Source organism: Capricornis sumatraensis, chromosome 10, assembly GCF_032405125.1.
Source record: "Capricornis sumatraensis isolate serow.1 chromosome 10, serow.2, whole genome shotgun sequence".
Lineage (NCBI taxonomy): Eukaryota > Metazoa > Chordata > Mammalia > Artiodactyla > Bovidae > Capricornis > Capricornis sumatraensis.
In genome coordinates, this window is record NC_091078.1 from 57,152,149 (window position 1) to 57,176,554 (window position 24,406).

Below are 24,406 nucleotides of genomic sequence, written 5' to 3' on the forward strand. Positions count from 1 at the left end.
ACCCTTTCTTAATTTGTTCAGTATTTTCATTGTTTCCTTTTTGAAATTGGTGCTTGTTAGACTGAAGAGGTCTGTTTCATTGTTTATTCTTTCAGGGGAATTCTCTTGGTCTTCTAACTGGGAGTGGTTCCCCTGCTTCTTCATTTCACTCATGTTTCTCTTGCTCTCTGAGTTTATGAAAAGCAGTTATTTACTGTGGTCTTGGAAGGCCATTTGTCTGTGGGAGCATTCCTGTGTGGCTTGTGTGGGTTTAGTATTTTTTTGGTGCAAGGACTGTTTTCAGTATGGATGCCTGTCACCTCTTCTCAGCCTGTGTTGGCCACTATGATGCCGCAGCTGGTGCCTGGGCCTGGAGCTCTCAGAGGCAGTGGCTGCTCACATGTGCCCCCGGAACACACAGTGGGAGTGGACTCACAACGCCTCCTGGAGTTTGCAAGGGCTGTGGCAGCAGTTAGTGGCTGCTCCGCAGTCTAGGACCGATGGAGAGGGCAGCTCAAGACCGCTCCTGAAGCCCAGGGGCAGCAGCGGGAGGGGGAGGCTCAGGACCACACTCCTGTTCTGCTTCTTGAGAACTCCTGCAGGGAAAAAGGCTGCAGCGATGGGTCCCGCCCCTCCCCTCATAGTGGTGCCCGGCTTCTGATGCTGCCCAGGCTTCCTTCTCTGAGGTGCAGTTGCATCGGATTCCAGCCTCTTCAGACTGTTTCCACACAGTCCACCCCTAGCCCCCTCTCTGGGTCTGATCTCTGAAACCCAGGCTTCTCCACCCAGCCCTCACCCGTCCCAAGCAGACATGCATCTGAGACTGAGGAGTGCGGGCAGAGGCACTGGCCGTCTGTGCGGGTCTCTCTCCGTTCTAGCTGCTGCAAACAAGGTGTGTTCTCATCCGAGGCCCTAAAGCGCCCCCTCTGTCCAGACTGATCTCCGCGCCAGCAGACGGACTTCCCAGCAGGCAGGAAGCTTTCCTCTTTCACAGCTCCCTCCCATGGCCGCAGGTTCCATTCCGATTCCTTCTCTCTTTCTCTCTCTCTCTCTTTTTCCCTTGCCTTTTCTTTTGTCATACCCAGTTCCATGGAGATTTTCTTGCCCTTTCAGAGATCCGAGGTCTTCTGCCAGTGCTCCGTAGATATTCTGTGAGAATCCTTCCACATGTAGATTACTTTTGATGTATCTGAAAGGAGGTGAGCTTCACGTCCTTCTACTCCACTGTCTTGATCCTGGACCTAATGAAACCTTTTAAATTAAAAAATATACATGAGTGAGAATTAGGTTTTTCACTGTTGCAAAAAGAAGTTACACATAAGGAAAGGAGGAATGCTAGAATGAACTCTATGCTTCTGGATTGTATTTGGAAGTATAAATATGAATTCATGATTTAAAAATATGGGTGTATATGTGTGGGGAGTGTAACACACACATAATTGGATAAATACAAGAGTAAATAGAGATGGATGTCAATGTGTTGGTTAGTACACATATTTCCTTGCTGTATCCATTGACAGATAGAAATAATGACACCCTAGTAACATTTAGCATGCCTGCTGTCTCCAGATCTTGGTTTCTACATAATGTTCTCCCAAAACAAAAGAACACCGGGCTCCTTGGGAAACTGATTCCAGGGTTGAGGTAGAGGAAATAGGAGAGGAATGCAGAGCATCTTTTGATGCCAGAAAATAAGGAAATCTTAGAGGGAGAGAAAAAGTAGGGGAGAGGGCATGTCAAAAGGGCACAGAGCTCCCACTGGCCAGAAGAGAAACAACTCAAGCAACTAAACACGTAATAACAGTATTAGATTATAACTCGAGGAATTAAATAAATATCCATGAATCCATACTAATATAAGTAAATATTGGAATAAATAAATGGAAGAAAAGGGACTACTTTTTGTTCTGAAAGGATTATAATTAATGTAGAAAGAATGATAATTTAAAAATTACCAGTAATTATCACACTATAAAATCTATAGGCAAGATACTAATAAATGCTAAAATTACTAGGTAGAGTGTGAGCAGAAACAGATAATTCCATAGTCTCTGCCCAAATATTTAGTAGTTACAAAGGAAAAATAATAACTGTACAGTAGAGAACCCTGGAAGACACCACTCTAAGCAAGTGGTTATGGTTAACATCACCACTAATAAAACCAGTAGCATATAACCTTGATATGATATACTGGGAAGGACACATCAGCTCTGTGATATTCCTGTAAATATTCCTGTAATCTCAGTCCAGTCAGGAGTAATCATCAGAGAACTCAAAACTGAAGGACATTCTAGAAAAACATTCTACAAAATAACTCACCTGTACTCTTTAAAAGGTTCAAGGTCATGGAAGGTTATGGATAACAAGGAAATATTGAGGAGCTGTCACAGGTTGGAGATGACTAAGAAGATATGACAGTCTGATGCAACTCGAGCTCCTGGGTTAGATCCAGGAGCAGAGAAAGGATGTTAGTGGACAAACTGGAAAAGTCCACATAAATTGTGTGGTCTCATTAATATATTGTACCAAGCTTAATTTCTGAATAGTCTTGGTTATTGTTCTGTTATCTAAGATGGTCACGTAAGAGGAAGCTGGGTGAAGAGTGCATGGGAGCTCTCTGGATTGTTTCTGTAACTCTTATAAGTCTAATGTCCCAAAATAAAGCATTAACAACTATCTGTGTTCTGGGGTGATGCTGTTAAACTGCTGTACTCAATATGCCAGCAAATTTGAAAAATCAGCAGTGGCCACAGGACTGGAAAAGGTCAGTTTGCATTCCAATCCCAAAGAAAGGCAATGCCAAAGAATGTTAAGACTACCGCACAATTGCACTCATCTCACACACTAGCAAACGAATGCTCAAAATTCTCCAAGCCAGGCTTCAACAGTACATGAACCGTGAACTTTCAGATGTTCAAGCTGGATTGAGAAAAGCCAGAGGAACCAGAGATCAAATTGCCAACATTCGTTGGATCATAGAAAAAGCAAGAGAGTTCCAGAAAAACATCTGCTTTATTGACTACGCCAAAGCCTTTTACTGTGTGGATCACAACAAACTGTGGAAAATTCTTAAAGAGATGGGAATACTAGACCACCTGACATGCCTCCTAAGAAATCTGTGTGCAGGTCAAGAAGCAACAGCTAGAACCAGACATGGAACAACAGATTGGTTCCAAATTGGGAAAGGAGTACGTCAAGGCTGCATATTGTCACCCTACTTATTTAACTTCTATGCAGAGTACATCATGAGAAACGCTGGGCTGGATGAAGCACAAGCTGGACTCAAGATTGCCGGGAGAAATATCAATAACCTCAGATATGCAGATGATACCAACCTAATGGCAGAAAGCGAAGAACTAAAAAGCCTCTTGATGAAAGTGAAAGAAGAGTGTGAAAAAGTTGGCTTAATACTCAACATTCAAAAAACTAATAAGATCGTGGCCTCGGGTCCCATCACCTCATGGCAAATAGATGGGGAAACAATGGAAACAGTAACAGACTTTATTTTCTTGGGCTCTAAGATGGTGACAGCAGCCATGAAATCAAAAGACGCTTGCTCCTTGGAAGAAAAGTTAAGAACAACATAGACAGCATATTAAAAAGCAGAGACATTACGTTGCCATCAAAGTTCCATCTGGTCAAAGCTATGGTTTTTCCAGTAGTCATGTATGGATGTGAGAGTGAGACCATAAAGAAAGCTGAGCACAGAAGAATTGATGCTTTTGAACTGTGGTGTTGGAGAAGACTCTTGAGAGTCCCTTGGAAAGCAAGGAGATCAAACCAGTCCATTTTAAAGGAAATCAGTCCTGAATATTCATTGGAAGGACTGATGCAGAAGCCGAAACTCCAATACTTTGGATGTAAAGTATTGGATGTGAAGATGTGAAGAACTGACTCATTGGAAAAGACCCTGATGCTGGGAGAGATTGAGGGCAGGAGGAGAAGGGGATGACAGAGGATGAGACGTTTGGATGGCATCACCGACTTTATGGACATGAGTTTGAGCAAGCTCTGGGGGTTGATGATGGACAGGGAAGCCTGGCGTGCTGAAGTCCATGAAGTCTCAAAGAGTCGGACACAACTGAGCAACTGAATTGAACTGTGTTCTCGGGTGACTTCCAGTTATGGTAATGTTGCAATTAGATAGCCTGAGTAATCTACAGGAAAAAAAAAAAAAGAACATTCTAAAACTGAAATTTCTCCAGAGAAAGGCTTAATAGCAAATTAGACACAGACAAAGGGAAGACATGCAGATACGTCAGTGGAAATGATTAGACTGAAGCAGAAAGAAAATGAAGGAGTATAGAAAATCACTTTAAAAAATACGGGACATAGTAAACAGGTCTGTGACATGATTGAAGCCCTAGAAAAAGAGGAGAGAGAGATGTGACAGAAGCAGTACTTGAAGAAATGATAGATGAGGATGATCCAAAGGTAATGAAGACTTCACGCCATAGAGTAAAGCACTAACCACCCTAAGCAGGATAAGATAAAGAAAACTGTACCTTGCACCTATACTTATATGTTTACACATTATAATAAAGTTCTGCCCTAAACTAAAGACAGGGTTTGTGGGGAACCTTAAGCATCTAGAGGGAAAAGACTCAGTGCCTTCTAACAGAAATGATAGACGCTAGAAAGTATTGGAATGGAAGCTTCAAAGCAATGAAAGACAGTAACTTGCAATCTAGAATTCTAAACCTAGTGGAAATATTCTTTAAAGATGAAGATAGGGACTTCCCTGGCCATCCAGTGGTTAGGGCCCCAGACTTTCACTGCCGAGGGCCCGGGTTCAATCCCTGGTGGGGGAACTAAGAGCTTGCAAGCTGCATAGCATCGCCAAAAAAAAAAAAAAAAATGAAGTCTTTCTCAGACAAATAAAAACTGATACTTCATTATCAGCAGTAATAATTCATCACCAGAAGACCTGAATCAAAGGAATTCTCCAGTCAGAAGGAAATTATGCCACATGGGAGTAGGGAAATGCAAGAAGAAATGCAACAGTAAGGGCAAATTTGTGGAGACATCTAAATTAATATTAAATGTAATATAACCATAATAATAATATAGTTATTATTAGTAATAATATGTGTTGTTTTAAATATATGTAGGGACTTCTAATAAAAACTCAGAGGGGTAAGTGGATTTAAAGTGTTCCAAGACCCTTGGATTGTCTTACAGATGTGTCAGTGATAATTAATATGGAAACTTTAGTAATTCAAGGCTGCTTGTTGTAGTCTCTGAACTAATCATTATTCAAATAGTAAAATGATATAAAAGTAACAAGGTAATAGAAGGAGAAATGGAAAAATTTTTTTAATTTTTCGATTAATAGGAAACAAGAAAGGAAAAAGGAACATGGTGGATAGTGTTGTTCAAGTTAAAAATAAAAACATGGTAGATTTAAACTTAAATTTGTTGATAATTGCGTGAAGTAATTAAATGGACCAAGTACTTCAATTGAAAGAGAAAGATCAGGGAGTTCCCTGGCAGTTCCGAGGTTAGGATTCCTGCTTCCACTACCAAGGGCATGGTTTTAGTCTCCGGTTGGGCAGCTAAGACCCCACAAGCTTCATGGCATGGCCCCCCTCCCCAAAACAGAAAAGATAGAGAGGGATCATCGGACTGGATAGAAAAACCAAAACCAACTAAATGCTGCTGATATCAGCGAACCTTTAGAAATACGAACACAAATCTCCACTGTGATGTCTGTTACACCCAAACTGTTAGGAGTTCCTGCCAGACTTGAAGAAAATGTTCTGAATTTCTTCCCCCTGCAAAATAAAAAAGATACTAAAGTATTGAAAATATAAGGATGGAAAAAGATATTAGACAGACTTCAACAAAAAAAATAAACTGGTGTGGCTATGCTAATATTAGAGAAAGTAGATGTTAAGGCAAGAAGTATTAGTAGAAATAAAAGGGACATTTCATACTGATCAAAGGTTTAAAAAATATTTTTCCAAAAGATACAGGTATTTAAAATCTACATATATTAATAACTCAGCCTCAAAATACATAAGCAAAATTTTATAAGTCTAGAAGAAAAACAGAACCAATAACAAACATGAGGAGATTTAACATTTTCTCAGAAACTTAAAGGGCAAGTAGACAAAAATAACAGTAAGGACATAGAAGAATTGAACAATATAGTTAACAAACTATATCTAATTGAGTTATATGTCACACTGCAACCAGCAATTGCAGTGTACAGTTTCTTTAAAAGTATACTTGGAACATGTTACCAAAATTGTCTTATGTGCTGGATCATAAAGGAAATAAATTTCAAAGGACTGAAAATATAGTGTTTGGACCAAGTAGACTGAACAATAAAAATATAACTAGAATCCCCCCTACATATTTGAAGATTAAGCAGTTTGTTACTAGACTATGAGTCAAAGAAGTTATAATATAAATTAGAAAATAATGATCATTTTTAAATGGAACACCAAAGCTTCTGGGATGTACCTAAAGGTATTCTTAGAAGAAAATGTATAGACTTATGTTCATATATTAGAAAAGAGACAGTCTGAAAATCAGTGATGAATGTACACATCTCAAAGATTAGAAAAAAAATAGCAAATTTTGCCCAAAGAAGCTGGAAGGGAGGAAATAATTAAAATAAGAAAGCATTTTAATTAAACAGAAGACGAATATAGTGAGGATCAACAAAGCCAAAAGTCAATTCTTTGAAAAGATTAATAAAACTGATAAGTTCCTGGCAAAACTGATCAAAATGAGAGAAGGTACAAATTAACCAATATTGGGGAAATGAAGACATCATTATGAATCCTACAGACGTTAGAAAGATAATGAGGTTTATGAACAACTTTATGCCTAGAAATTTGAAAATATATTTGAAATAGTCATAATTTTAAAAATTTTGTAAAAGTGATAACTACAATGAACAGCAGAAGGATAAAAATGAAGATGTGAAAGAAGACATCAACAAAACTTGAAGAGGGAAGTAAGAAAGTGTAGAACTAACAGCCCATGTCTCTGAGATGCGCCTGTTCCCCGTGGTGTGCTGGAGCCAGGTCACACTAGCTCATGAGGGCTGACCGTGCACGTCTCGTCCCAACTCCCTGCTCAGTGATGTCCCATTGGTCTTGAAATTGACCATATTGGAAGTTTTTACACCACTGAAATCAGCAAACACTACCAAATCAGGGCTCTCCCCACCCCAAGAACTGGCTGTTAAGCACTTGCCAGCACCCTACAGGGTATACTATACTCATAAATTGAAAACTCATTGACAGAGGAGTTAGTGGTCTGCACACTTATTTGATGAATAACGGCCGATACATTGTTGTTAGTGAACAAAGGCAAAGAGAGCGCTTATAACTGAGAGGGCGGAGAAAACGACTCTAGTCTGAGAGCAGAGAATCTTTGTTGAAACTTCTGTTTATTTCTCTGGCTGCTTGCTTTTTTATGTTTGGCTGTGCTGGGTCTCCGATGCTGCTCGCGGGCTTTCTCTAGCTGCAGCGCACAGGCTTCCCATTGCGTGGCTTCTCCTGGTGCAGACCATGCGCTTTAGGGTACACGGGCTCAGTAGTTGCCGTGCATGGGCTTCGTTGCCCTGCAGCTTGTGGGGTCTTAGTTCTCGGGCCAAGGATAGAACTGGTGTTTCCTGCATTGGCAGGCGAATTCTTAACCTCTGGACCACGAGAGAAGTCCTGGGAACAGTGACTATTTTGCATATTTTGATGCAAAATATGCATATTTTGGTGGCAAGAAAGAGGCCAGTTGGACAGTCTGTTCTTAAGTAGTCTGAATGATGGTATCAAAACAGTTTCAGAATTTTTAAAATGAATTTCCCAGAAAATCTTGTGAAATTAATTGTGGAATATATGTGACAGGCTGCCCTTTATTGTTGTCTTTATCTTAGGTCAGGTCTGCACCGTTTTCCTCATTAAAAACTTCTCAGTTCTCCCCATTTTGGTCAGAAGTTCCTAGAGGAGAGGATTTAACCCTGAGGGCTTTAGTCTCTGATGCAGAATCGTTGTTGAATGTCAGTCTGATCTTGAGGGCACAGCAGCACTTGAACACCCGAGTGTCAAATACAATGTAAATCTTACAAGAGACATTTGGAACCTATTCTGTATCCAGTTTTTGGGTCAGTGTAGGTCCAATCAAGAGAATAAGATTGGTCAGTTTTAGTTAAGTAATTGGTTCCCCCCCATGATTAATCAGTTATTTCATATTTTTTTTCCGAAGTACATAGCCATACTGTGAAGTGTGTTGGCTGTTGTATTGTGTTCATTTTGTCGGTGCAGGCACGTCTACTTAGAGCCATTGAATTAATGAAGCTTATGTTAATCTAGACAAAAATGAATCATTTCATTTAAAGTCAGTATCCATCTTGCCTCTGAAAGAATCCCAGATTTGTCTAGTGGGAGCCTTGTAAGTTGTCTGTGTGTTCTTTTAATGTGACCTAGCAGTTTCTTGAGCACTTCCTTGCATTCTGGAACAAGATGTTCCAGGCTGATTTTGTACACTGTTTGTCCCAGTTCTGGCATCAATTCCAGAAGCTCTGGTTGCTTTTGGTGGAGAATGGTGTTTAGAAACCAAGATCTAAGCACTAGATCTGCTATTTGCTACTGGGGTGTCATTGCTTCTAAGTCCTCTAAATGTTTAGAGGTGAAAATACAGCAATTTCATAGGTCTAACCACACACACACACACACACACACACACACACACACACACATATATATATAGAGAGAGAGAGAGGTGTATATATATATATGCATATATACATGCATATTTCTATATCTGTAGGCTTATATATTTAAAATCATGACTTCATGATGATACCTCTAATTCAGTCTAATTCCATTGTGCCTCCTCTCATTCCAAGCCTGTAGCTCCCTCCACCCACAGTCATCTAAAGAATCTTGGAATAACGTTCTATTTGTGAAAGTTTCTGCATCTAATAGTTTACTGAGCCTCCAGTTCAGATCACCACAGTGGCTATATGTCCAGTTGCAGGATTCTGAGTACTTATACAGTGGGAGTCGTACAGCTCAGGTGTATTACATTCTGGGGCTTCAGAACAGCATTTGTGGTTAAAAGTACTTGATAGAAGAAAGCAGAGAAAGGGAGTACTTGAAGTCGTCTCTTCTGACATGGTTTTAAAGGGCAACTTTCATTGTAGTCTCTCTTAATATGTCCAGCGTTCCACTTTCTGTGACCATGCAACAAATTGGCCTGACTTCACAGCATGGAATAGCAGTTTGCTGTCTGATCAGGGGAACACAGAGAGGAGAGTTTATCTCTTCTGCGCGATGTCTGGGGACTCAGCCAAGAGACAGGAGCCGAAGTCTCTTTCACTCACGTGTGGTGGTTAATGCTGGCTTTTGGCTGAGACCTCAGCTCTTCTCCCCGAGGCTTCTCCACATCAGCTAGATCCTTTACTCTCTCTTCCCTTCCCCAGAGCGCAGTGGCCAGTTTCCCCAGAGCACACCCCTCAAAAGAGAGACGCAGTCCTCCACAGTCTGCTTATAGATGGAATTGTATCTGGTGACATCTCTTAGAAATTTGCACCTTGCATCTCTTGGGCAGTATGACTGTGTACATAAGTTGTTTACCTTGTTTAACTATACAGTTTAAGGATAAAAACATTTTCAGATTTTCCGAGTCTTTAAAAATATATGTCTCATGCACCCTTTCTCAGGAAACTTGAGGGGAGCGTGCTTCCCTATATAGGTGAGTAAACCAAGGAAGAGGAAGGCTTGGTATGTGGGAAACGAGAGATCCAACATAGGAGGCCGGTGAAGGAAAGGCCCAGCTTAATAATGGTTAAGGGGCTTTTCTGTTAGTGCTGTTGCAAAACTTAGCAACATTTTTTTTTTAAATATTTATCTATTTGGCTGTGCCAGGTCTTAGTTATGGCATGCAGAGTCTTCTCTCTTCTTTAAGTTGTGGCATGTGGAGTCTTTAGTTGCAGCAGGCAAGGTCTTTTAGTTGCGACATGTGAGATCTAGTTCCCTAAGCCAGGATCGAACCTGGGCCCCTTGCATTGGGAGTGCGAAGTCTTAGCCACTGGGCCACCAGAGAACTCCCAACACTTAACAACTTAAAACAACCATTTTTATCATGCCTGTAGATTTTAGAAATTCTGACAGGGCCCAATGGGAAAGGCTTGTTCCCTGGTGTTTTAGGCCTTAGCTAGAAAAAGTTAGTGCCTGGGGGTAACCTGAAAGGTGGGACTGGAGCCACCTGAGACATTTTCAGTCACAGAGTAGTTGATGTTGGCTGTCAGCTGAGTCTGTGCGTGAATTCTCTGCGTGGCCTGGGCTTCCGCCTCAGGGTAATCAGGCAGCTCAAAGTGAATGATCAGAGCTTTGAAGTGAGTTCCCTACCAGCAAGAGGGAGGCTGCATCACTTTTTATGACCTAACCTTGAAGGTTCCCTTGCAGTAGGAGAGGAAGTCATTGCATCCTCTGATTGCTATAGGGTACAAGTGAGTCCCTAAGGTTGGCCCCGATTTGAGGGGAAGCTACATAAACCTCACCTCTCAATGGGAGGAGAACTCGTGGGCGTGTCTGAAACCTGCTACAGGGGTTGACCTGTCCTGGGTGACAGCAGTAGGCATAACAGGTGACCAGTCCAGATTAGAAGAGGCCAGAAAGCTCTTGTGGAGTTGACCTGTGGGGGTGACACTGATCAGAGTCCCTGATACATCCAGGACATCGTGAGAAGAGCCTTGTAGGGTAGTGGAAACAGATTAAATTATTGATAAGGGAGACTTTCCAGTGGTTAAGACTCTGCCTTCCAATTCAGTACGCATGGGTTTGATCCCTGGTTGGGGCACTAAAATTCCACATGCAGTGTGGCCAAAAAATTAAAATTTTAAAAATTATTGAAAAGTACATAGCAAACAAAATAATTGGTTGATTAACTCCAGAAGAAACAAAAATTGTTCAAGGGAGAATTTCATGCTCAGCTGTGACTATTTTTTACATAGCAACCAATAACGTAAACATTAATTACTGATCTAACCATGAAAGAAAGTGATAGTCGCTCAGTCGTGTCCGACTCTTTGGGACCCCAGGGACTGTATAGTCCATGGGATTCTCCAGGCCAGAATACTGGAGTGGGTAGCCTTTCCCTTCTCCAGGGGATCTTCCCAACCCAGGGATCGAACCCAGGTCTCCCGCACTGCAGGTGGATTCTTTACCAGCTGAGCCACAAGGAAAGCCCAGGAATACTAGAGTGGGTAGCCTGTCCATTCTCCAGGGGATCTTCCTGACCCAGGGATTGAACCTGAGTCTCCTACATTGGAGGCAGATTCTTTACCATCTGAGCCACCAGGAAAGCCGATTTAACCATGAGTATGACATAATTTGCATCAGGAAGATGAGGGTAGGAAGGATAGGTAGGATGGCATACGGTAAGCTGGTTATGGGCGAGGAAGGAGAATATCCGTATCATCCATAATTAATACCTAAAACCAAAAAAAAAATTAGCATGCCATCTGGAGACATGGAAGTAATTTCCAAAATAATCAGCTAAAGGAGGAAAAAGTGTTTTCATCTGGTTGTGGGAAATGGTGGGCGTGGAGGCAGGGGAAGAGGGCAGGATTTCTATTTTCAGAGCTTTGTAGAACCCTTTGACTCTCTTAACTATGTGGCTGTGCAATTTGATGAAAATACCTTAAAAAGAAAATCTACCGAAAGAAACGCCATGCCCAGATCATTTTACAGGTATATACCACCAAACATTCAAGCTAATCCCTATCTTATATAAGCTTTTAGAGACTAGAGAAAGGAGCATACCCTCATCCTTAGGTAATGAGCCTGCTATGGTCTGAATCTTTGTGTCCCTCCAAAATTCATTTGTTGAAGTTCTAACTGTCAAAGATGATGGTATTAGAAGGTGGGGTCTTGGGGAGGTGCTTAGGGCATGAGCATGAAGCCTTCATGAATGGGACTAGAGCCTTTCTGAAGAGGCTCTGGAGAGATCCCTTGCCCCTCCCACCCCTTGAGGGCACAGTGAGAAGTTGCCAGCTGTGAATGGAAGAGGGCCTTCATCAAAACACATCCATGCTGGCCACTTGATCTTGGACTTTCCAGCCTCCAGAACTGTGAGAAGTACATTCCTGTTGTTCATAAGCCACCCAGTTTATGATGTTTTAGACTAAGACAGAGCCTAGTACTACCTTGAACCAAAGCCAAATAAGGAAGTATGACAGCGAAAGCCATAGCCAGTCTTGCTGAAGAACATAGACTCAGGCACTTCGGTGGCCCAGTGGTTAGGGCTCCATGCTCTCGCTGCTGAGGGTGTGGGTTCAGTCCTTGGTTGGGAAACTAAGATCCCACAAGCTGCATGGCATAAATAAACAAATAATGTATTATTTGGGCGGTGAGGGGAGAGCATGGGCCATCCCATCCTCTGTCCTTTGGAGCTGTGAGAGGGCTTACCTGTCCTGAGTTAAGGAGCAGACTGGGATGAGGGCTGCAAGTGCTGGAGGCTAAGGAGTTGCGGTAGGAGTGGAGATCTATATATCTTGTAAGCCAGGAGCTTATTATGTTTCACATACTTTCTCTTTTGTCTTCTTTCCATATTTTGGTAACTTTGAAAGACGTTTGAAAGAAAAAAAAAAGAGCATAGGTTCAGAAATACTAAGTAGAAAACGAAGTAAGAAAACACACATACACACGCACACACATACACACGCACACACATGCCCCAGGAGCAAATTGTGTGTAAGCCAGGAAGGCAAGGAGTGTCTTCATGGTGGCCCTTGAACTGGCTGCCCTAAGCCTATCATTTTTTTTTCCGCTGTGGCTTCCAGTGCATTTAAGGAAAGCCAGCCCCCTTCACAATCCTTGTAATTACTGTTTGCGCAGACCTTGCAACCATGCTGTAGCTACCACAGTTCAGTGCCTGAGCTCCCACCGCCTGCACCTCCTCATTTCAGTTGCCCATGGGGAAGAAACCTTAGTAATTGTGATGTATCCCAGGGGTCATCGCACCCTACTTCCCAGCAGCTAGAGTTCTGCTCGCCGTCAGACAAGAGAACATCAACTCCAGACCCACATCCTCAGAATCTGCTGCTTTCAGACTCTTCTGATGGCAGGCGTCACAGCCCAGATTCCCCATAAGGTAGAGTCTGAGGTGGTGAGAGTACGTGCTTTTGTTTACAGTTCCAGGGAGGACTGAGGAGAGGGGGTGGCAGGAGGCAGAGCCAACACGAGAATGTGTCACTGCCCTGAACTCTGGTCAGTGCAATTGATTATTCTGTCCCACGGGACATCCCTTCATAAACTGCTCTATCATTCGGTCAGGGGTTTGGCTGGGAGCAAGGCTCTCTAGAGACATGCCTCCGTGAACACGAAGGGCAGCTGCTGTCATGAACACCTCGATTCGTGGTGACACCTGCAAGCTAGCCCTGTATTTGGGAAAATAGCAGATTGAGGGAACAGTTCCCAGGGCTGTCTGTGTACCTGTGCAGATCTGAAAAGGCAAAATGGAATTAGTGTCCTTGCCATATGGAAAATAATTTAATCCCTACCTCACTCCATAGCCTCAACAAAATGCTTTCCAGCAAAGAGCTCAAGCAAAAAGGTAGGAAGGAAATATAGGAGATATAAGGTTTCTTGACACTGAAGTCTAAACCTTGAACCGAAAGATTGATAAATGTTATGTTAAAATTTTAAAGCTGATACAAGACTCCACTTTATGGGGAACCTGGGCTGTGACATGTGGCCTCAGAAGGGCCTGAAAACAGCAGACCCTTAGGATGTGATTCTGGAGTTGACTCCCCTCCCCGCCAAATCTGACAGCAATCAAAGCTCTAGGAGGTGGGAAGTAGGGTGTGATGACCCCTGGTATACTAAAATTTTAAAGATAATACAAGTTATAAACTTGTGGTTGTTTATAATATATACCTTATAAAATGTTAGTGCCCAGAAAATATAAATAATTTCTGCAAGTCAATTAAAAAAAAATACACAATGGCAAATGGACACTGTGATCAGACATAGCACACAGGAGGACACCTAAATAACAAACAAACTTATGAAAAGATGCTCATCATCACTAATATTGGAGAAATAAAAATTATAATGTGGGTCTCTCTGATCTGGTTCAGAGCATGTGTGGATCTGGTTCACAGGTGGATTGAGGCAGTATGTTGTGCTGGCCAAAAATGGACTTAAATGTTGATTTAGGAGAAGTAAATTCGCTCAGTTGTGTCCAAGTCTTTGCAATCCCATGGACTGTAGCCTACCAGGCTCTCCGTCCATGGAATTTTCCAGGCAAGAGTACTGGAGTGGGTTGCCATTTCCTTTTCCAGAGGATCTTCCCAACCCAGGGATCGAACCCAGGTCTCCCACATTGAAGGCAGAGGCTTTACCGTCTGAAGCACCAGAGAAGTCTGGTGCTTTAGGAAAGCACCCCTCTGAATAAAAGTATGAAGACATGCTTCGAATTTATGGGGCTGTTATCTGGTGTGGGGCTGCGGCCAGGCTTCATCTGTGTTTTTCATGTTTTACTTTTTAAGCTGGAAAAATGGCTTGTCATGTTATAATTCATGTTTTTCCCAGTGTAATATTTCACAAAATAGGAGCCAAAGGTGTGTGCATGTGTGGAGTTCTTCTTCCGTGCTGAGCATTGTGCTGAGTGCTGTTGGGGGTCAGCACTGTGTGAGTTCAGTTCTAGGTGCTGAGACCTTAGGGGTCTCCCGATCTGAGGGGGAACAGAAGGCAGGGTTCAATGAGGGGAATGGGCTGAGTGATGGAGAGAGGCCCCGTTACAACCCTGAATGCAGGTAGCACCCCTGGCTGGGCCCTTGAGAAGAAGTGGCTCAAAGGGTTATGTCAGGGGACTTCCCTGGTGGTCTAGTGGTTCTGAGATGCCTAGCTTCCTCTGCAAGGGGCACAGGTTTGATCCCTGGCTGTTGGAGAACTGAGATCCTGCATGCTACATGGTGTGGTCAAAAAAAAAAAAGAAAATGGATTATGTGGAGAAAGAGCAGTGAGTGAGAGGCGAGGAGGCAGAGCTTCAGGGTCCCGGGCTCAGTTTCTCCACTGTTACTTTCAGTGAAGGAGGCTCTCTGAACTTCAGTTTATTTGCCCTAAAATAGAGGTAGTTCTCACCTTCCAAAAGAGTCAGACACGACTGAGCGACTTTCACTTCACTTCCCTGGTCATTGGGAAGTCGAGAAACTCAGTAAACAATAGCTGTGATTTTTGGGACTTGCCTGGTGGTCCAGTGGCTGGGACCCAGCACACCCAGTGTGGGGGGCCCACATCCAATCCTTGGTCAGAAAGCTAAGATCCCACATGCCGCAACGGAGACCTGGCTCAGCCAAATAAATAAAAATAAAACAAACATTGCTGTGGTTTTAAACAGGCCAGAGGCCAGGTCAGATCTACTCCCAGCTCTGTTTACCTTGTAGTTCTTTTTTTCTAAAACCAAACAAAAGTGGGTAGAACAGTTACCTGAAATCCCACGGCCCCCTCACCAGCTCAACAGTTACCAACACGGGGCCAAGCTCATTTCATTCATCCCCCACCCCATTCCCATATTATTATGCAAGCCCCAGGTTTCACAACCCCTCTGTGCACACCTATCGCTTTGTCTCTGCACAGACGGTGATCTCCCTGCAGAACACCACATCCGCCAGCCGCCACCTTCGAGTCCTCCCTCCGTCCACGCCCTACTTCGCCCTGGGACTGGGTAAGCTCAGGGTGGCAGTGGCCTGCCCATCCTCGAAACTGTCTGCTGGCCTTGCCTGAGGTTGTGTCCCCATGGGGCTCTGGGTGGCTCCTGAGGCTGCACCCTTTGTGCTCCAAGGCGGCCTCCCACAGAGCCCCCCCCCCCCCCCCCCCCCGCCTGACAGTTCCTCCTTGGATTGCACCCCCAAGCTCAGTTCAGCCCTCTCCTTGCTCTGCGCAGTGCCACTGCACCCTGGCTCCTCACTTAGGCCATGGCACTGGCCTCCCAGCCAGCCTTCCTGCTCCCGTGACTCGGGTTCTCCTTAAGAACAGCTCTGATCGTGTCCCCTCTGCTCCCTAGAAATCTCAAGTGTCTATCTGCTGCCCACAAAGTGACTGCTAAGCCACAGGGCCAGGCATGGCCTCCCTGACATCCCAGGTGGCACCGTCACTGCCCTCCCCACCTTAGGTCCTGGGATTTTGACCTGGTCTCCAGAATCTCATTGTCACTTTTGGCACCCACAGGGATGTTCCCAGGAGAAGGTGGAATGGTGGCTCCTGGAATGACCTGCCAGTACATTGTCCAGTTTTTTCCCAACTGCCTTGGGGATTTTGATGACTTTATTTTAGTGGAGACCCAGTCAGCGCACACGCTCCTGATCCCCCTGCAGGCCCGGAGGCCGCCCCCTGTGCTGACGTGTAAGTACCTGCTGCCCTCCGGGGGTCGGTAAGGGCTGGTGCCCCTCTAAAGGACCACCTGCCCACAGGGCCCCGCGGTGGCAGCACACAGCCTGACCCCTTGGGCAGGGGCTTCTGAGTCCTGAGGAGGGACCTGCCCGAAGATCCCTCATTCTTCCAGAGTTAGGCCCTGACTGTCCTACTTCCCCGGGGGGAGGCGGACACTGAGCGACACATATCAGGAAAGCAGGCCGTGGCCCAGGTGACCCCAGCCTAGGCGGCACTGGCTCGGGGCACCCTGAGGCCCACGCACGTGGTGTTCTGGGGCACCAACCTCTGCCAGGTGGAAGCAGGGGCGGGGCTTGTCCCAGTCCATCCCTCCCCCGCCCCACCCCACCCATCCCTCCCCAGCCCCGCCCATCCCTCCCCAGCCCCGCCCCGCAACAGCCACTCTCAGCTTGGGCCACGCCTCGGGAGAGCCCGGGTTGTTTCTCTTAACAATCTTCCCCTGTGGCTGCAGTGTCACCTGTGCTGGACTGCGGCTACTGCCTCATTGGGGGCATGAAGATAACCAGATTCATCTGCAAAAACGTGGGCTTCAGCGTGGGCAAGTTCTGTATCATGCCTAAGAAGAGCTGGCCACCGCCCAGCTTCAGGGTGAGTGCTCACAGCACCTCCTGGAAAAAAAGCAAGTCCATCGAATGCAGTAACCCCCAAGAGGGACTTGCTCGAGTGCCCCTGGGGCTGGAAACGCAGGGACAGAATTGTAGAGCCGCAGTCCCCTAAGAACCAAGAGGTACAGAGTATACCACTGTAATTCTTGTTATACTCCTAATACTTGTGTGACCCCGGGCAGTTCCCATCACCTCTCCTGTCCTTCAAGGCCTGAACAGGTCTCATCACCTCTCCCGTCCTTCAAGGCCTGTCTTGGATGTCACTATACCCATTCATTCATTCACTGAGTCATTCAGTCAGTCATTATTGTGGCAAATGTTTGACTATAGCAGAGGTCACAAATTGGAAACTCTTTGGTTGAATTTTGTGGTCGTGTTTATTTGGCACAGGGCCTCAAAACATTTTTGAGCTAACATTGCTTGAAACTGAAAGTGTTAGTCTCTCAGTCATGTCTGACTCTTTGTGACCCCATGGACTGTAGCTCATGAGGCTCCTCTGTCCATGGGATTCTCCAGACAAGAATACGGGAGTGGGTTGCCATGCCCTCCTCCAGGGGATCTTCCTGACCCAGGGACTGAACCCGGGTCTCCCACATTGCAGGCAGATTCTTCACCATCTGAGTCAGTAGAGAAATCCAGCATTGCTTAAAAACATATCTTGAGTCAACAATTAAAGATACAGAGATTTCAGGAAGCTCCCTGGCTATCCCGTGGGTAGGGCTCTGCACTTCCACTGCGGGGGCTCGGGTTCGATCCCTGGCGAATCAAGATCCCGCATGCTATGCTGAAAACACAAAAAAAATAGATAACATATAAAAATGTGCCTTTGCACTTTCTCTGAAACACTGAAAGATGTGTAGCCCTGGGCCAGAATCCACTGTGGCCCTGTCAGCTGGAGCTGAGAAGCAGGGCATGTGCACATGCCCACCCCCGCCCCACCGTTTGCCCAGGCTCCCTCCCAGCCCGCATGCCCCATAGCAGCCCCGTGCTGACAGCACTGACCGTCACGCTCGTGCACACCATTATCTTTCTCAGAGGAGAGATGCCTTGCTTTCTGTGCATCTCTGGAAACAAGCGATAGATCCAGGAGACCACGCGTTCCCTGAGACATTTCACTCATAGCTGCCACGTGCCAGGGACCTGGAGGCATGGGCTTGTGTCCCTGCATGCTCGCGGCTTCCTGTATAGGCATTGGGGCTGCAACTCTGCTAACAAGTTGGCAGCTTGCTTCAGGAGCTCACGGCCAGGGCTGGGTTGGGAATGAATGCAGATGCAGAAGCTGGCACGAGCCACACATTCCCTAGTGCTGCAGTAGGGAAAGGACCGTGCGAGGGAGCCCGCCTCCTGGGGGAGACCTTCCCACACGCCACCTGCTTTGTGTCTGAAACCCTTGTCAGTGGTCTTGTACCTCCGACCGATAGGCAGCTCTTTGCAGATGCTCTGTGATATACTCGTCTTTCAACGTCAGAACCCCGTCTGATGCAGGTTGAGTAAGTGCTTGCTGAATGGCTGCGTCTCAGTTTCTTCATGAACAGGGGACTGGATGATCCATAAGAGCCTTCAAATCACACCATGGATGTTTGGAGGAGAGACATGGGCCATCTGAGCAAGAGACTTTACAGTTTCTTCCATACTGTTCGGTCATCTTCTGCTTTTCTTTAAGGCTGTTGTCACCATCGGCTTTGTTGAGCAGCCTCCCTTTGGGATCCTGCCGTCGGTGTTTGAACTGGCTCCAGGGCAGGCCATATTCATGGAGGTAGGTGATGGGACAGTAGCAGGTACTCCCACCTCGTTATGATCGGTTGCTGCTCCCTCATTTGCTTCCTTGATTTCCTTTGCCTCTGTGGGGTTCTTTGTTTTGTTTTGTCTTGTTGGGCTGTGCTGCATGGCTTCTGAGATCTTAGTTCCCCAACCAGGGATTGAACCCAGGCCCTTGGCAGTCAGTGCTGAGTCCTAAGGAATTCCCACCTTTGTGTTTTCATGACCCAGGTGTCCACTCCCAGGTCCAAGCCTTGGTGGTTTCTATAAATTTTGTTTAGTGACTGGGATGTTGTTTGTTAGAAAACTTATTCATACTGCCAAATAAATAGATTCACATTATTAAAAATTCAAAATATGCAAATAGATGCATGGTGAAATATTCCCTCTCCCCCCACTTCCTTGGCCACCCAGAGGCCACAGCCTTACCAGGTCTGGGTGCCCTTGCAAGCGTATGTGATGACTACATAAACACGTGGTTGTTTCTTTCCTATGTTTCCATTTCTTCTTCACACAAATTGTTGCCCACTCTATACTCTGTTCCGCACCAGGTACTTCCCACACCTCATTTTTCTAGCTGCATAGTATTCCACTGTGTGTATGAACTGTAATTAGGTCAGCCATCTCCTGCTGATGGATATGAAGATTATTTCTGATCTCTGGCCATCTCAGGGAATAGCTTATACATACATCACTCTGTCCTACCTGCAGGATACAGTCCTTGTTGTGCATTTGCTGACTTAGGGCCTCTGCCCTTCTAATTATGGTACATGTTGCCAAAATCCCCACCATTTGGATTAGATTATTTTATGCTTCCAACAATAGTATATGAAGGTGCCTGTTTTCTCATATCTTTGCCAACACAATATGTTATCAAACTTTTAAAAAAATCTGTCATCATGGACGTTTTAAAACATATACAGGGAATTCCTTGGTGGTCCAGTAGTTAGGAGGCTGTGCTTACCTTGCAGGGAGCATGGCTTTGATCCCTGGTCGGGAAACTTAAGGTTCCGCCAGCTTTGTGGCTCAGTCAAAATAATAATCATCATAATACTAATAATCTGAAAATGAATAGATATATACATATATGTGTGTGTGTGTATATGTATATATGTTATACACACACACATGTATAACAGAATTACCTTGCCGTACACTTGAAACTAACCTAACATTGTAAGTCAGCTATACTTAAAAGGACAGAAGTCCAACTGGCCAAGCCCCCCCTTCAAAAAAAACCCATATAAAAAAAACAGAAGAGTTTAAGGATCACCCAGGTACTCATTACCCAGCTTCAACTTTGCTCAACTCTTGGCCAACCTCATTGCCTTTATATTCCTCCGTCTCTTCCCACCAAACCCTACCCCACCCCTTTAGAGCAATTTGAAGAAAATTAAGACATCTGTCACTGCGTTCAAGATCGCTAACTTTCTGCTCTTTGCCAGTAGGAGGCGTGAAACTTTTTCTGGCTGGTTTGCATTTCCATTTTTGATCATGAATGAGGTTAAACATGTTGTTTCAGAGCCATTTTTATTTCCGTCTCTGTGAATTCTCTCTTCTTATCCCAGAGCCTGGGCTGGACCCCAGGGAGACGGCCAGGAGGGGAGGCCCGAGGCAGAGGGTGTGGCCGAGGGGAGGAGGTGATGGGGAAGAAGCCCCTTCACGGGAGGCTGCAGGACAATCCTTTCCTCCCCAGGTCCTGTTCCTCCCAACCAGCCTGGGAAAGGCAGAGCAGACCTTCGTCATCGTGTGTGACAACTGCCAGATAAAGGAGCTGGTGACCACAGGTGGGTGTGGTGCGCTCCTGGGGCGGGGCTCTGGTCCGTGGCTGTGGGGAGGGGAGCGGTGGTGCACTTGGAATGCTGCAGCCTCCGGGCACTGGGCTCCAGTTTGGGGCCTCTTGCTCTGGCCAGACTTCAGAGACCCACGGCAGTGTGGCCCACAGGCCTGTCCCAAGGGGCCCTCTAGTGCGACAGAGATGGAAACCTGGAGGACAATCTTTCGTCACGTCACTTTGAAACTCACCTAGACCTTAGGGGCCTGCCGGTGACTCACACAGAAACAGCCAGGGCGCCCCTAGGTTTCTGCTGTTAGAAGGGGCGTCCTCCTGCGTTTCCTCGGGCACCCCGTTCCTTCCCGGCACCTGTCTGTCTACCATCCACCCAGTTCACCCAGCAGGCATTAATTGAGTGCCCATCATGTGGTAGGTTAGCAGAATCACTTCCTGTTGGTCTGTGACAATGTGACAGTGTGAGTCTGTATGCTGTTGGCTCCGTGTGTGTGCACTTCCTGGGGTCACGATCGTGGCCAGTTAGTTGCATGTGGATGGTGACCTCGGTCATGTGACAGCCTTCAGCCAGAGTTCTGACTTCAGCCCTCATGAAACTTTGCTTCCCTAACCTTGTCAGGAGTTGGGCAGCTGGTTGCTCTGGATCTGATCTATATTTCTGGTGAGAAAAGTCAGCCGGAGCCTGGAGAGCTCACAGACTTAACAGCCCAGTACTTCATACGCTTTGAACCTGAAAACCTTCAGTCCACCGCCAGCAAACTGCTGATGATTAGAAACGCCACGTGAGTGACGCCTGTGCGGGACCCCAGGACACAACCCGCTCCCTCCTCACCTGGCCTGACATCCTGAATCTGAGCACAGGATGGGAGGATGCGGATGAGCACTGTGCATCATGGTACTTGCTAGCCACACATGACCATTTAAATGGAAATGAACTAAAGTGAAGCGCTCGCTTCGTCAGTGGCGCCAGCCACATTTGAAGCGCTCAGTGCACGGGTAGCTAGCGGCTGTCGTATTGGAGAGAGCAGATCTGTAAGATCTCCAGCAGTGCAGGGGGTCACGCTGAGCAGTGTTGCTCTCAATCCTTGCAAGTCACTTCAGTCATGTCCGACTCTGCAGCCCTAGGGACTGTAGCCTACCAGGCTGCTGTGTCTGTGGGACTCTCCAGGCAAGAATACTGGGGTGAGTGGTCGAGCCCATGTCTCTTATGTCTCCTGCATGGGCAGGGAGGTCCTTTACCACTAGCATCACCTGGGAAGCCCCTCTAGTCTATCCTTAACCAGGAACAGTTTGCCAGAGAATTCCTGCCCGGCCCATGAGGGGAACTCTCTCATGTCCCAGGGTCAGACAGCTGAAGGTCTGTGGGTTCAGCTGTCACTGCCATTTATTTTCTGAGCACCCTCAGCCTCGCCATTATGCCAGGGCAGACCGCAGGGTGCCTCCTGGCTTACTGTCCCCGTGACCCTGGCCTTAACACAGGCTCTGTTACCTGGCACAAGGAGCAGTTCTCGCCTGCCATCTCCCGCCCCACCCACACCTGCCATCAGCAGCAGGGGGTGGGAGGGCTGGTCGGCAGAATTGGGCCACGGCCTTGGCTCCACTGCCTACTGTCAGGGTCGCCCCCGCAGGCACGTGGAGCTGGCCTTCCACTGGCAGATCATGAAGCCCAACCTGCGGTCCCTGATGCCCGGAGAAACCTACAGCACAGACAGCATCAAGTACCACCCAGACAGGGAGACGGCCTTCTGCATCACCCCCAAGATGGGCGTTCTCAGCCCCCACACGGACCACGAGTTCATCCTGAGCTTCTCCCCTCAAGAGGTTCAAGTGGGGCCATCTTGGTGGCTGCACACAATTGGGTCATGCAGGTTTCACCCTCCGTCCCTGTTCTTTGGTGATGTCGAAGCCACAGCCGTGGAGATCCCCGGTGTCCTGCCAAGGCCAGCGCCTAGCCAAGAGTGGGGCTAGCGGACAGGCTTGGTGTGTGCGGGACGAAGCAGCTCGTCTTGCCTGGCCCCATCCCGCACACCCTGTCCTGAGCAAGTCTGGCCTCACTTCGACTCTAGTGTCTTCCATGTTTCTACTCCATCAAAGGTGTTAGCATTCCTGCCCAGCTCACAGCAGCTTCTAGAAAGTGAAGTGGGGTCCCCCAGGGCAAGGCTCACACAGCCCTCGATTCCCAAAGTGAAGCCCTGTATGTAACAGGCGAGGGTGGAGCAAGAGGGGGGTTCCCAGCGGTCCTTGTTGGTAAGACAGCAGGTCTGCCCCTCAGCCTGCCATTCAGCTCCTGATACTCTCTGTCCCAGGAAGACTTGATGCTTCAGACACATTGAGGGCACTGCCAAGGGCCTTCCCCTCCCCCAGGCCCAGCTGAGGTGGGCATGCCAGTCTTGAGACTGCAGTGGCCCCCAGTCCCTGAGTCAAGGCTCACGTTCTGGCAGCCCCCGTTTCCCCCAGTGTGGGGATAGGCTACAGGGAAGCAGTGTTGTGTCTCAGGAAGGTGTCTGTGGCGGCCGGCCCACGGGGAGGATTGCCGCTGTGACTCGACGCTTCCCTGGGGCGGGCTTTCGTCTTCAGGGTGCTGTGTTTGTCTTGCAGCCAAGGGATTTTCACAGTGTGCTCCAGATGGTGCTGGAGGAAGTCCCAGAGCCTGTTAGGTGAGCAGGACCCAGGCCCTTGGCTGAGGGGTGGGCACCAAGCCTGCCCTCCCATGGAGGATGCTGGAGGGGGAGGCACCAGGACTGAGTGGATGAGCCCCTGACCCCCAGCAGGCTTTGGCAGGTGAGAGCTCCTTACCTTGCCCTGGCACCAGGCTTGGAGCGGGCTCCGCATGCAAGGAACAGCTCTCTGATTGTGCACCCTGGAACCTGGAAACGGTGCCCCGTGCTCACAGTTGCTACCAGTGGCCCCTGGGGGGTGGTGCTAATGGAGAAAGGAGTTGGTGACACCTCTGCCAACTCTTCCCTAAGCGGGCTGTCGCTGGGGGGGGGAGGGGTCCCCGGTCAGCTGCTGGGGAGTTCCAGGCTGGTGTGGCGGCACTGTGGTCCCTGGAAACACAAGGAGGGAGCTTGGTCCTGGCCTGCAGTTGAGCTGCCAGCACAGCTGCTGGCATTCGCTTGTTTCAGGGCATTGCTGACACCTCCAATTTCAGGGGGCTCAGTAGCTGTGGGCAGGGCGTGCTTTCCTTTCACAGGACCAGAGATAGGGGACACAATGACTCTTAGCTCATGGTGGGTTTGTGTTCAGTTTGGACTTGGAAAACCCCAAGGACCCCTCGTACTGCATGGATGATGTGATCGTCCTGGAAATCGAGGTGAAGGGCTCAGTGGAACCTTTCCAGGTTCTCCTAGAACCGTATGCCCTCATCATCCCTGGGGAGAACTATATTGGCATAAACGTGAAGAAGAATTTTAAGGTAGGTGGTTGTCTCTCCCCAGCCTGGACTGGTTGAGATGGTGCTGAACTCGGCACAAGTTCCTGGGCTAAGAGGTCTTTGGCCTGATATGTTACCCACAAACCCTGCTGGTGCTGTCTAGTGGCCAGGAATTAGCTGGGAGGGTTTGGAGAGGACCTTTTGTGAGCCCCAAACCCCTCAATCCTTTAGCAAGTACAGTCTCGCAGGGAGCCCGGGTCGGGGTGTGTCTTTCAGATGTGGAACAACAGCAAGTCAGCCATCAGGTACACGTGGGGGAAGATCAGCGACTGTCACATCATTGAGGTGGAGCCCTGCACGGGGACCATCGGTACTTCAGGGACCGTAGCGGGAGGGGCTGGTGGGGGAGCGACAGCTCGTGGTCACAGGAGCCTGGGCAGGAGTTCGAGGCCCTGTGATCAGCTCCAGCCACAGCTCAGCCCTGGCCACG

At 47.0% G+C, this 24,406-nt stretch overlaps 1 protein-coding gene across 1 annotated transcript in view; it reads left to right on the forward strand.

Annotated features, from left to right (window-relative positions):
* DLEC1 (DLEC1 cilia and flagella associated protein) overlaps positions 1-24,406 on the forward strand; it is an 88,536-nt gene that overhangs the window by 30,635 nt on the left and 33,495 nt on the right. The window contains exons 7-16 of the mRNA XM_068982411.1: positions 15,579-15,666; positions 16,170-16,343; positions 16,843-16,979; positions 18,660-18,752; positions 20,451-20,541; positions 21,163-21,325; positions 22,172-22,364; positions 23,142-23,200; positions 23,790-23,958; positions 24,193-24,286. Of these exons, the coding sequence (XP_068838512.1) occupies positions 15,579-15,666; positions 16,170-16,343; positions 16,843-16,979; positions 18,660-18,752; positions 20,451-20,541; positions 21,163-21,325; positions 22,172-22,364; positions 23,142-23,200; positions 23,790-23,958; positions 24,193-24,286 (1,261 nt within the window). The remainder of the gene's footprint in view (positions 1-15,578; positions 15,667-16,169; positions 16,344-16,842; positions 16,980-18,659; positions 18,753-20,450; positions 20,542-21,162; positions 21,326-22,171; positions 22,365-23,141; positions 23,201-23,789; positions 23,959-24,192; positions 24,287-24,406) is intronic.